The sequence below is a fragment of the Budorcas taxicolor genome, chromosome 19 (genome assembly GCF_023091745.1).
Source record: "Budorcas taxicolor isolate Tak-1 chromosome 19, Takin1.1, whole genome shotgun sequence".
Classification (NCBI taxonomy): domain Eukaryota; kingdom Metazoa; phylum Chordata; class Mammalia; order Artiodactyla; family Bovidae; genus Budorcas; species Budorcas taxicolor.
This window is the reverse complement of record NC_068928.1, coordinates 35,167,530-35,180,479: the sequence shown is the minus strand read 5'-3', so window position 1 is coordinate 35,180,479 and position 12,950 is coordinate 35,167,530. Positions and strand designations below refer to the sequence as shown.

Here is a 12,950-nt window from a genome sequence, read left to right as displayed (position 1 = left end):
AAAAGCAGTGCTAAGAGGGAGGTTCATAGCAATACAAGCCTGCCTCAAGAAACAAGAGAAAAGTTAACCTAACTTTACACCTAAAGCAACTAGAAAAAGAAGAAATGAAGAACCCCAGGGTTAGTAGAAGGAAGGAAATCATAAAAATTAGGGCAGAAATAAATGAAAAAGAAACAAAGGAGACTCTACCAAAAATCAGCAAAACTAAAAGCTGGTTCTCTGAGAAGATAAATAAAACAGACAAACCATTAGCCAGACTCATCAAGAAAAAAAGGGAGAAGAATCAAATCAACAAAATTAGAAATGACAGTGGAGAGATCATAACAGACAACACACAACAACAGATGACAAAGGATCATAAGAGACTACTCTCAGCAACTGTATGCCAATAAAATGCACAACCTGGAAGAAATGAACAAATTCTTAGAAAATTATAACCTTCCAGAACTGAATCAGGAAGAAATAGAAAATCTTGAGACCCATCACAAGCACGGATATAGAAGCTATAATCAAAAGTGTTCCAACAAACGAAAGCCCAGGAACAGATGGCTTCACAGGTGAATTCTACCAAGATTTAGAGAAGAGCTAACACTTACCCTACTCAAACTCTTCCAAAAAATTTCAGAGGAAGGTAAACTCCCAAGCTCAAACTATGAGGCCACCATCATCACCCTGATATCAAAACCAGACAAAGATGCCACAAAAAAAGAAAACAACACGCCAATATCACTGATGAACATAGATGCAAAAATCCTCAACAAAATTCTAGCAAACAGAATCCAGCAACATATTAAAAAGATCATACATCATGGCCAAGTGGGCTTTATCTCAGGGATGCAAGGCTCCCTCGGTATTCACAGATCAATCAGTGTGATACACCACATTAACAAATTGAAGGATAAAAACCATATGATTAGATGCAGAGAAAGCCTTTGAGAAAATTCAACACCCATTTATGATTAAAAACTCTACAGAAAGCAGGCATAGAAGGAACATGAAATGAAATGAAATGAAGTTGCTCAGTCGTGTCCGACTCTTTGCGACTCCATGGACTGTAGCCTACCAGGCTCCTCCATCCCTGGGATTCTCCAGGCAGGAATACTGGAGTGGGTTGCCATTTCCTTCTCCAGGAGATCTTCCTAACCCAAGGATCAAACCTGGGTCTCCTGCATTGCAGTCAGATGCTTTACCATCGAGCCACCAGGGAAGCTCTAGAAGGAACATACCTCAACATAATAAAAGCCATATATGATAAACTCACAGCCAACATTATCCTCAGTGGCGAATAATTGAAAGCATTTCCCCTAAAGTCGGAAACAAGACCACTCTCACCACTACTATTCAACATAGTTTTGGAAGTTTTAGCCACAGCAGTCAGAGAAGAAAAAGAAATAAAAGGAATCCAGATTGGAAAAGAAGTAAAACTCTCACTGTTTGCAGATGACATGATCCTCTACATAGAAAACTCTAAAGACTACCAGAAAATTACTAGAGTTAATCAATGAATATAGTAAAGTTGCAGGATATAAAATTAATACAGAGAAATCCCTTGCATTCCTATATACCAACAGTGAGAAAACAGAAATTAAGGAAATAATCATTCACCATTGCAATGAAAAGAATAAAATACTTAGGAGTAAATCTACCTAAAGAAACAAAGACCTATATATTTTTACAGTTTTACAGAAAAGTGTAAAACACTGATGAAAGAAATCACAGATAACACAAATAATGGAGAAATATACCATGTTCATGGATCAGAAGAATCAATATAGTGAAAATGAGTATACTATCCAAACCAATCTATAGATTCAGTACAATCCCGATCAAGCTACCAACGGTATTTTTCACAGAACTAGAGCAAATAATTTCACAATTTGTATGGAAATACAAAAAAACCTCGAATAGCCAAAGCAATCTTGAGAAAGAAGAAAGGAACTGGAGGAATCAACCTGCCTGACTTCAGTCTGTACTACAAAGCCACAGTCATCAAGACAGTATGGTACTGGCACAAAGACAGAAATATAGATCAATGGAACAAAATAGAAAGCCCAGAGATAAATCCACGCACCTGTGGACACCTTATTTTTGACAAAGGAGGCAAGAATATACAGTGGGGCAAAGAGAGCCTCTTCAATAAATGGTTCTGGGAAAACTGGACAGCTACATATAAAAGAAAAAAATTAGAACACTTCCTAACACCTTACACAGAAATGAACTCAAAATGAATTAAAGACCTAAATTTTAAGACCAAAAACTATAAAACTGCTAGAGGAAAACATAGGCAAAACACTCTGTGACATAAATCACAGCAGGACCCTGTATGACACACCTCCCAGAGTAAAGAAATAACAGCAAAAATAAACGGGATGTAATTTAAAAGCTTTTGCACAATGAAAGAAACTATAAACAAGGTGAAAAGACAACCTTCAGAGTAGGAGAAAATATAAGCAAACGAAGCAACTGACAAAGAACCTCAAAAATATACAAACAGCTCATGCAGCTCAATACCACAAAAATAAACGACCTAATCAAGAAGTGGACCAAAGAACTAAACAGACATTTCTCCAAAGAAGACATACAGATGGCTAACAAACACATGAAAAAAATGCTGAACATCACTTATTAGAGAAATGCAAATCAAAACCACAGTGAGGTTACCATCTCACGCCGGTCAGAATGGCTACTATCATAAAGTCTACAAACAATAAATGCTGGAATGCAAACTAGTGCAACCACTATGGAGAACAGTGTGGAGATTCCTTATAAAATTGAAAATAGAACTGCCATTCAGTTCAGTTCAATCACTCAGTCGTGTCTGACTCTGCAACCCAATAGACTGCACTCAGCTTCCTTTATAGTCCAACTCTCACATCCATATATGACTACTGGAAAAACCATTTTAGTGGGACACAAATGTTCAGTCCACAACAAAATTTTCTAAACCCAGGATATATATTGTTTCTCCTGAGTGGTTAATAGGGACTACATAAGAGTTAGCTGTACTTAAATTAAGGGCTTTTTAATTAATGTATATGAAATATACATCAGAAACTGTAAATATAAGTAGTTTGAAGACTTTAAAACACTAAATCTAACATACTGTTTGTGAGTCGGCTGTAATTTCAAACTGTGGAGTCTTGTGTGTGAACTAAATTTGTCTTGTTTATGCATTGTGCCTGTTTCACTGTAGGCAGTAAGTATTAAGTGAATCAGTGAGGATGTTGAGTGTAGGAATGAATATTGGGTATAATTCATTGTTGGTAAGTATTTCAGTAAACTTGGAATGGATGATCACTTCCGTTAATGGTTGACTGTGGTATTCTTATAGACCAAAAAACTAAGGTACTTGCTATTACAGCTGTTGTACAGCATTGTTTTGGATGTTCTCATAAATAGAGTAGAATAAAAAAAAGAAAGGAGGAGATCTGAACAGGGGAAGGATGGTGCTCATTCGCTTATTAGAATGTTAGGTTGTCCATAAATGCCATGAGAGTGGCCCTCTTGGCCTCTGTTGTCTGTCTTTGCATCCCAGGCACTTAAACAGTGCCTGTCACAAAGTTGAAATTCAGTAAATATTTATTGAAGGAATGAATAATGAGGATCCTACACTTCCTTGGAATTTCTAGCTACACTAGTAATTTAAAGGCTCCCAGCATTAACAAGATTTTGGTAAGACTACAGTAAAACTGATAAGACTATGGTTTTTGCCTTGGGATGAACACTCCAGCCCATAGTCCCTGTGTAACGTGATACAGTTCCTATAAATATTAGTTTTTGGGCGGTGGGGTGTTATATCTTAATTCACTTGGATTGTGAAAATCCTTTTGCTTCTTTTTAATCTTTAATTCATTCATTTTTCTCTTTGCAGTTCTAATTGTGGAGTGGTAAACATATACAGTCAAGATTCTTGTCTCCAAGAAACGAACCCAAAGCCAATAAAAGCAGTAATGAACTTGGTTACAGGTGTTACTTCTCTGACCTTCAATCCTACTACAGAAATCTTGGCAATTGCTTCAGCAAACATGAAAGAAGCAGTCAGACTGGTAATGTTTCTTTACCCTTTCCTTTTAGCATTGATGATTTTAAAATTTTAAGTTGAAAACATGGAAAGATAATAAGGAAAGAGTTGAATTATTTTGAAAAGAGTAGCCTCTTTTGTTGTAAAAACTGCTAGATTGTAGCTTTTAGGTGTGATTATAGAAATGATATACAGTAGCCACCAAATTTGTATTATTTCAGTTCTTTTGGGAAAGCTGTGCTGTCCTTTCCTAACATTTCTTAAGGGGTGGTCTTCATTTTCAGAAGTTACTTTCATTATATACATGAAGGAAAATGTAAGGAAATATTTCATCCCTCTCTAGTTTTCTTAATTTACCTTTATAAGACCTGGTGTCATAATAGAGTGGAGGCAGTTCTTAAATTTTGAAAATAAATTGAGCTTGGACATTAATCATGTAAAAAGATCGCAGTTTAAATAGCTGAATAGTACTTGTGAAGATAGCTCTGTACCAGGAGTTCCCAGGAACTCCCCCAGGTTTGGTGAGTGCTGAGCATTCAGTCGCTCAGTTATGTCCGACTTTTTGCAATCCCATGGGCTGAAGCCCACCAGACTCCTCTGTCCATTGAATTTTCCAGGCAGGCATACTGCCGTTTCCTATTCCAGGGGATCTTCCCAACCCAGGGATCAAACCTGCATTGCTTGTTTCTCCTGCATTGGAAGGTGGATTCTTGTACCATTGCACCACATGGAAGAGTATAGTAAATACAAGGACTCAAGGACTCAGAATATGGTCATACTCATGGCTAAGAATTATTACAGAGAAAAGATACAAAGGATAAAGAAAAAGGTGTATGGGGTGAAGCCTGGAGGAAACCAGGCACTGGCTTCAGAAGTCCTCTCTTAAGGCAGATCACATAGGACATGTTTAATTTCTCGAGTAACACGTTGTGGCAACATGTGTTAAATGTTTTCTACCAGAGAAGCTCATCATATTCTCAGTGCCCAAGGTTTTTATTGGGGGTTGATCATGTAGGTACCCTCTACCTAGGAGGTACCCAAAGTAAAGGTTCCCAGAAGTAAAGTCAAGTGTTCAACATAAACCACATTGAAGATCCTCGGGTACGAAATGACAACCCACTCCAGTATTCTTGCCTGGAAAATTCCACGGACAGAGGATCCTGGTGGGTACAGTCCATCGATTCACACAGAGTTGGACATAACTGAGGCAACTGAGCATGGACTCATGAGCCATCCTTATCATTTAGGAGAAGGGTCCCATCTGTGTAGGGACCTATATGCCAGTCAAATTCCCAGACAGCATCTAAGGGCCACTTGTAAGCGGGCCTTTCTAAGGATAACAGCCTCAGGCCAATGTTGGCTCTTTTTTTTTTTTTTTTTTTTTGCCCAGCATCAGAGCTCAGCTTAAATGTCACTCCACTTCGTGAAGTTGCCTGCGCTTCAGGCAGAATCAGTTTCTTGCGATAAGCCAGGTATATAGATGCCCAGGTATACAGAGAACCTTGAAAAGCAGCATTGCATTGTGCTGTTTATGTGTATACTACCAGATTGTAAACACGTTACAGAGATTATTTTTATCTTACTTATACTCAGCAAATAAACCTTGCATACTTCATCAGCTTTAATAGTGTATAGTTTACAGAGATTTATAAGGAATTTTACAAAAAATTTTGAGCCAAGTGATAGTCCTCAGAGGATTAGCTTACCCAAAGTCAACAGCTACTAAAGACCAGTGAAATGTGATGCTAGATTCCATATTCTTTCTAGCTTTTAGTTTTCTAAGTAAATTTTTCAGAGCCCTAGAATGTATACAGGACTTCAGATGGCAAGTAGGAGGCTAAGCTCCTCCCTGTATTATATAGAGCAGCTTTAGTGTTACTTGTGATATATATATTGGCATTCTGCATTAAGATTTTCTTTGAGGGAAGAAAGAGTTCTGCTGGAAAGATGTGGAAAATATATCATTGGGTTTTATTGCCTCTGTTGAATGAATCATTTGATAAATGAGAGATTTCTAATTCAAGTCAGCTTTAAAATCCCCACTCCTATAATGGAAGTGGTAGACTAGCACAAATCAATCTTTTGTCATTTTAATGATACTAAATTGTGGTAGAAAACCATGGGATCTGTTTTTCTTGACATAATATATTCTGCAAAACGCCTTATAGTTCTGTCTAGCTTGCTTCAGTGATCATGGCAGCATTTACCTTTTTTTATTGTAGTAAAATCACATGAGGAATTCATTAGTGTCAGCCACCTCCCATTTTTTAAATGGTAGTCAGCTATAATATCAAGCAGCTTCCCTGATGGCTTAGATAGTAAAGAGTCTGCCTGCAATGCAGGAGACCCAGGTTCAATCCCTGAGTCAGGAAAATCCCCTGGAGAAGGGAATGTCTGCACACTCCAGTATTCTTGCCTGGAGAATTCCATGGACAGAGGAGCCTGGCGGGCTACAGTACATGGAGTTGCAGAGTCAGAGATGACAGTGACTGACACTTTCTAACAGCTTTCAACCGTAATGTCTAATGGAAATAAGCCAGGTATGATGCCTCTGTGAAACAGTGTCAGTATTATTAGATGCAGTCTCCTATAGTGATCCAAACAGTGCTGTTACTCCAGCAGTGAATATAATTCTAAGTCGTAGCACCATTAAGAGACTCAGAAGTTAAATTGTTACTACATCTTCAATCTTGGATGTTGTAGGAGTTGTGGGACTCCTTAGTTATTAAGTTAAGGGTGAGAGAGCTTTTGTTGAATTTTGATAACTGGACCCTTAAATGTAATACAGAAATTGTGTTGGAGATAAAGGGAACTTTATGAATTAAAGAAGTTGTGTTTTTATGGGACTTCTTATTAGTTCAGTTACAGCTTTTAATACAAGGGTCATAAAGAGAGATTAGAGAACAGCTGCGATCTAACCAGGTGGGGGTCATTGGTCTGAGGGAAGATGTACTAATTCAGTGTAATCTCTGGGGAACTGTTTTTTCAATATTTATTTGTTTGGCTACACTGGGTCTTAGTTGCAGCTCAGGGGATCTTTGATCTTCATTGTGGCATGCAAGATCTTTTAGTTCTGGCACATGGGATCTAGTTCCCTGTCCAGGGATCGAACCCAGGCCCCCTGTATTTGGAGCAAGGAGTCTTAGCCACTGGACTACTAGGCAATCCCTAAACTGGGGCTCTTGCAAGTAGATAGCTGAGTCTTTTAGGAAGGCATAAACCTGTTTTTTGCTTCTTGATATTCAAGTCAGTAGGGGAGATAAAATTTAAAATTGTTGATAAATTGGTATTTATCCTCCATCAGAACATGTCAGCTTGTCGTGTGAAGCTCTGGCCACTATGTATGTTTATGTAGGTTATTTGTTGCACAGGGTGCATTTAAAGGGACTCCATTTACATCGTAAACTTTGTATTTACTGCAATATTTCTGATAATTTTGGTAACAGAGTTCTGTTTATTTAGCTAGACAAATACACAGAAGGTAAAATTGAACTTTAAAAAATTGCTTAGTGTCTTATACTCCAATTTTTGTCAGCGTCTTTGCTTTAATGTGTCAAAGAGCACTTCTCATTAGCCTTTGCATTGATGACAGGCTGTGCAGGCAGAATCTGCTTCCCGGAGGAGAATAATTGAAAATGGTCTGGAGAGTCACTCACTAAACTTTACTTTCTTGGCTTAATGGTCAGTAGGCATTTACCAGGGTAGTAGGGCCTAGGGACTGAATGAAACCTGTGTAATAGACAGATGTATCTAACAGTTTTACCTGGTACATGTCTGTGAAAGTCCCCTTGATTGGCTGGTTTAAAGTCTGACCTAAAAGTGAAGGATGGTGGACTGCCTTGATTAATAGCTGAATAAGAATTCTGTGAGTATGAAGGTGCTGTGTTTCTTGGAAGAGCTAGAGAATGTGCGAGAGATGTTAAAATCCTAGTCTGCTTAAGGTAATGGCTTCCTTGCTTGGATTTTATTTATCCACAAATTGGATGAGGACTTGTCTTGCCTAGCTTGGATTTGGGCTCATTTCCCCGCTGAGCAGACTTTTCTGGAGAAAGAGCCCTGGCCTTGAGGTGAGCTTTGGACTGTTTCTCAGTCAGAAGACAGTTTCACTTGAACCAGGCTTTCATGGTTTAGCCTCTCCTCGAGGAGGGATTCTCAACACCACATTGTTGAGAAATAAAAGTGAAAGTAGGCAGTCATATGATCCTGGAAAATTTGGTATGATTTTGTCCTGGCTTCAGGCTCTTCATAGTGTTCTGTTCCTTGTGCTCAGACTTCAGTATTCTTCACTGTAGTTACTATGTTAGGACATTCATGGGTGCTGCTGCTGGCGTTTCGGGCTCCCCTGGCGGCTCAGTCAGTAATGAAACTGCCTGCAGTGCAGGAGACCCGGGTGCAGTTCCTGGGTCAGGAAGACCCCCTGGAAAAGGAAATGGAAACCCGCTCCAGTATTCTTGCCTGGAGAACCCCAAGGACAGAGGAGCCTGGCAAGCTATAGTCCATGGGGTCGCAAGAGTCAGACGCGACTTAATGAATAAACCACCACCGCTGACTTTTCACTTCATTCATTCACTTCTTTGTTTGATCCTCCTAGGCACCATGCTAGATGCTGCAGTTTATTAATAACGAAGCATCAGGAAAGCACTTTTTTCTCTTCCGTCCCTTTCTTCTCAGTTAATAGCATATTGAAAATCAAATTTTAATTTTGGAACACTTTGCTGTGTTAAGGGAACTGTACTTGATGTGTGTTACAATCAAAACGAACTTTTGTTCTAGCAAAATGATAGAATGAAGACTAAAATTTAAGATGAGCTCCCAGTTGTTTTAGTTTAAAACCTTTTTATTGTTTCCTGCAGGTCCACCTTCCTTCCTTTACAGTATTTTCAAACTTCCCAGTTGTTAAGAAGAAGAATATTTCTCTTATTCATACCATGGATTTTTCTCCCAGAAGTGGGTATTTTGCCTTGGGGAATGAAAAAGGGAAGGCCCTGATGTATAGGTAGGTGTTATTATCTTCACATCTAACAAAATGTACATTTTTCTACCATAAAATGTCACTGGCAAAAAATTTACTTGGAGTTTTTGGAGAAGGAGTGTGATGCTGTGTTTTGAAAATGTCAAATTGAGGAAAAATTGCCCCTTTAATAATACTGCCACTTTCTTGGTGCCTTACGTTTTTAGATTAGCCTTTGTCGATTGACTCTGCTCTGTTTATTCCACTAGATTTAAGTGATATTTTTCAAAGAGGTATTTGTTTTTTTTCTGGCAGCTGTAAGCTGTAAATATGGATATTAACTACAAAGATACCAAAAGTTTATGCTCTGTCCAGGTTCTTTTCTGCGCTCAGTTTACTTGGCTATAAAGCAAAAACAAATAAAATCTAATTACATTGTTTCTAGAAGAAGATGCTGGTGACAAGGTGACTCTTGGAGGGAAAAACTGACTTAAGTCATAGCCCCCTTTCCTTGTTCCCATGTGCTGGCAATGAATGTTGTATAGAACCCTGTGTTCATGTTTATATGCTTCAGGGAAAGCCTGCTTTCAAAGAAACTGAAATCTGGAGTAAAGAAGAGGAGGAGTACAAATTGGTTTTGAGGAGATAGTTGTGAAAAGAGAATGTAGCAAACAATAATGTGCTTATAGTTTTACTTCGAAAGAAAATTGGGTGGATGGTGCTAGGAAAATTGATAACTTCATTATTCTTGGAGTCATTTTTGGAGTGATTCTTTCAGTTTGGATTTTATAAAAGGATGCAGATATTTACTGTGCTTCAGAATTCTCTTCCAGAGCTGTAATTTATTATAATAATGGATTTTTTCTTTTCTTAAGCCCCTAAGCCCATTAGAATTTTCACCAGAGCATTGATCTCTAGTGAGACTGCTTCTAGCATGTGGTTTGCAGTGACAGCATTTCTGCCGGAAGTGGCTGATTAGGCATTTCACAGATTCTGCTTTAATGCTTTGGAGCAAGCTGATGGCTTGTATCTAAAATCTGAGGTATTAGCATTAGGATCCTTCAGAATATCAACTTGAGGAGTCTTAACGTAGCTGCCTAGTGAGAGTGATTGTGATTACATTTCCACACCTGAAGTCTTCCTGAGTGCCATGCTGTGATCTGATTGACAATACCGAGGGTAATCAAAAATTGTTTTGATGATTTGTCTTTTACTTTTTTCAGGTTGCATCATTACCCAGACTTTTAAAAAGATTATTCAAAGTAAGAAAAGCTTTCTTTTTTTTTCTTTTCATTCTACAAAGTTTTAAGGTTATACCCATTGCTGTCAGTTGGCAGAGGGACCATGTTAGCTGATCTTTGTTTCTTTGTCTCTGAGTTGCTGTATCTTCAGTTAAGGGAGTGGGAAGGACATAGATCAGGAAGTTGGACTTGAACTTTTCCTTGGGAATTTCTTCTCCCAAATCACAACAATCTGGCTCTGTTCTTCTGAGGGAAGATTTTTAATACTATGTCCATAAATAGTCATCAAAATTATAATTACTGAGTATATAATTTGCAAAGCAGAAGAGACTTAACCGAGAGAGGTAAGTATCTTCATATATAATTACAGTTTCCATAAGCTCAAGCCCTTTCATTTTGTATGTTTCTTGAGAGTTTATAAGTAGCTTGCCTTATAGCTAGTTAGTTTTGCTGCCATATGTAATATATGTATTTGGCACATGCATGTATATATATACACATATACACCATATATATATGGTATACACCATAAAGAAAAAAAATACATATACATATGGTGTATATATTCTTTTTCTTCCAGTTTTATTGAGATATAATTGGCATATAGCACTGTGTAAGTTTCAGGTGTCCTGCATAGTGATTTGACATACATATATCATGAAATGATTACTACAATAACTTCATTGAGCATCCATCATCTCATATAGATACGAAATGAAAGAAATAGATAAAAACTCCTTTCTTTGTGGTGAGAAGTCCTAGGATTTTCTCTCTTAACAACTTTCGTATATAATGTTGTGGCAGTGTTCGTTGTATTTATCATATTGTATACCACATCCCTAGTACATGTTTATCTTATAACTCCAAGTTTGTACTTTTTGACTTCAAGATACAAGGTTTTTGCCTTCCTCCACTTGCTGCTTGATATTTAAAACAGTAGGACATTATTTTCTTCCCATGGCTTGATTTTCACCTGAGATATGGTGGTCATTCTGACATTGAACTTTGCAGTTGACCTGTTCATCACAGTTGAGTAATTTGATCTTCTCTGAGATTCATAAATGTTGAGGAGAAACTCTGGAAGTGCATATAGACTTAATTAGGGGAAGGAATTTTTGAAGGTAGCAGAATTTTGAACAGCACACTAACCAGGCGGAGAAAACAGTCCAGTTATCGTGCCTCTTCAGACCGCACTGCCAGTGCCTGCTGTTTGTTGACAACCAGTGGCTGTAAGTCAGGTGTATAATTTCTTCTGTTCTTTCCTCAGATCCAGTTGAGCCACAGGAAAATCCCATCCTGAAATCTCAGAGACTTTCCAGAATGTGTGATAGTATATAGATAATGATATATTGAGTCAGATGTGCTTTTTTTGTTACTAGGAATGTTTTAATAAACTCACAGTAACTTTTGTTTGAAACTAAGTATATGTGGTTCTTCCTTCTCTACCTACACACACACACACACACACACACACACACACACACACATGCTAATTTGGGGGCATTTCTTTTAAGACTGGACCTGAGACATTGAACACACCTGTCTGTAGCCAAAAATAACATAGGTAGATAGTCTTGTATTTCACAGTTAACCCTGGTTAGTATTTCTCCCTTTCCCAGGATCAGTCAGTTCAGTTCAGTCACTCAGTCGTGTCCGACTCTTTGTGACCCCATGGACTGCAGCATGCTAGGCTTCCCTGTCCTTTAACAACTCCTGTAGCTTGCTCAAACTCATGTCCATTGAGTTGGTGATGCCATCCAACCATCTCATCCTCTGTTGTCCCGTTCTCCTGCTGCCTTCAGTATTTCCCAGTATCAGGGTCTTTTCCAATGAATGAGTCAGTTCTTCCCATCAGGTGGCCAGAGTATTGAAGTTTCAGCTTCAGCATCAGTCCTTCCAATGAATATTTAGGACTGATTTCCATTAGGATTGACTGGTTTGATCTCCTTGCAGTCCAAGGGACTCTCAAAGAGGCTTCTCCAACACCACAGTTCAAAAGCATCAATTCTTTGGCACTCAGCTTTCTTTATAGTTCAACTCTCATATCCATACATGACCACTGGAAAAAGCATAGCTTTGACTGGATGGATCTTCCTTGGCAAAGTAGATCAGAAACAGTTAAAGTAGATTAGGACTCAAAAGGCAAAAGAGAAAGAAAACTATTTCACTGCAGCACTTATGAGCACTTCATATTCACAAGGATTGCTGGGCTTTAAATGATATTGGCACTTTAAAATTTTCCATGAGTAACTAATTGAAAATAATTAAAAACTGAGCAGACTGTGAAGAAGAAAATTACCATGATCAATTCCACACACACTAGTTAACATCAAAGCCCATGAAAATGTGCTGCACATCACAAATTGTTAGAGATGTGCAAATCAAAACCACAATGAGGGAACACTGCACCTTTTTGAAAGGCCATCCTCAGTCTACTAAGGTAAATGGGAGAAGACATGGAGGAAAGGAACACTTACAGTACTGATGACAGGTAAATGCTAAGAATCACTGTTGAGTATGGACCTGCCTTTTTTAAGTAAGACAAACATTGGTTCCAGTCCAGGTCTCTGGAGGACTTAAAACATGTCCTGCTCAGTGTTCGTTCATCGTCAGCACCAACAAGGGAAGAAGGTGCCTGAACAGCAGCTCCTCCAAGGCCAGCAGACAGCCTCTGGTGAGGGACCCGTCAAGTCTCTTCCTCGTCAAGTGATTAACAAGTCTCCTCCCTCGTGGCAAA

General features: G+C 38.4%; 1 protein-coding gene across 1 annotated transcript in view; it reads left to right on the top strand.

Annotated features, from left to right (window-relative positions):
* The window catches only part of UTP18 (UTP18 small subunit processome component), a 55,364-nt gene extending 43,730 nt beyond the window's left edge, over nucleotides 1-11,634 (top strand). The window contains exons 11-14 of the mRNA XM_052658222.1: nucleotides 3,872-4,046; nucleotides 8,875-9,017; nucleotides 10,196-10,234; nucleotides 11,481-11,634. Of these exons, the coding sequence (XP_052514182.1) occupies nucleotides 3,872-4,046; nucleotides 8,875-9,017; nucleotides 10,196-10,220 (343 nt within the window). The 3' untranslated portion in view covers nucleotides 10,221-10,234; nucleotides 11,481-11,634. The remainder of the gene's footprint in view (nucleotides 1-3,871; nucleotides 4,047-8,874; nucleotides 9,018-10,195; nucleotides 10,235-11,480) is intronic.
* The last annotated feature ends 1,316 nt before the right edge of the window (nucleotides 11,635-12,950 follow it).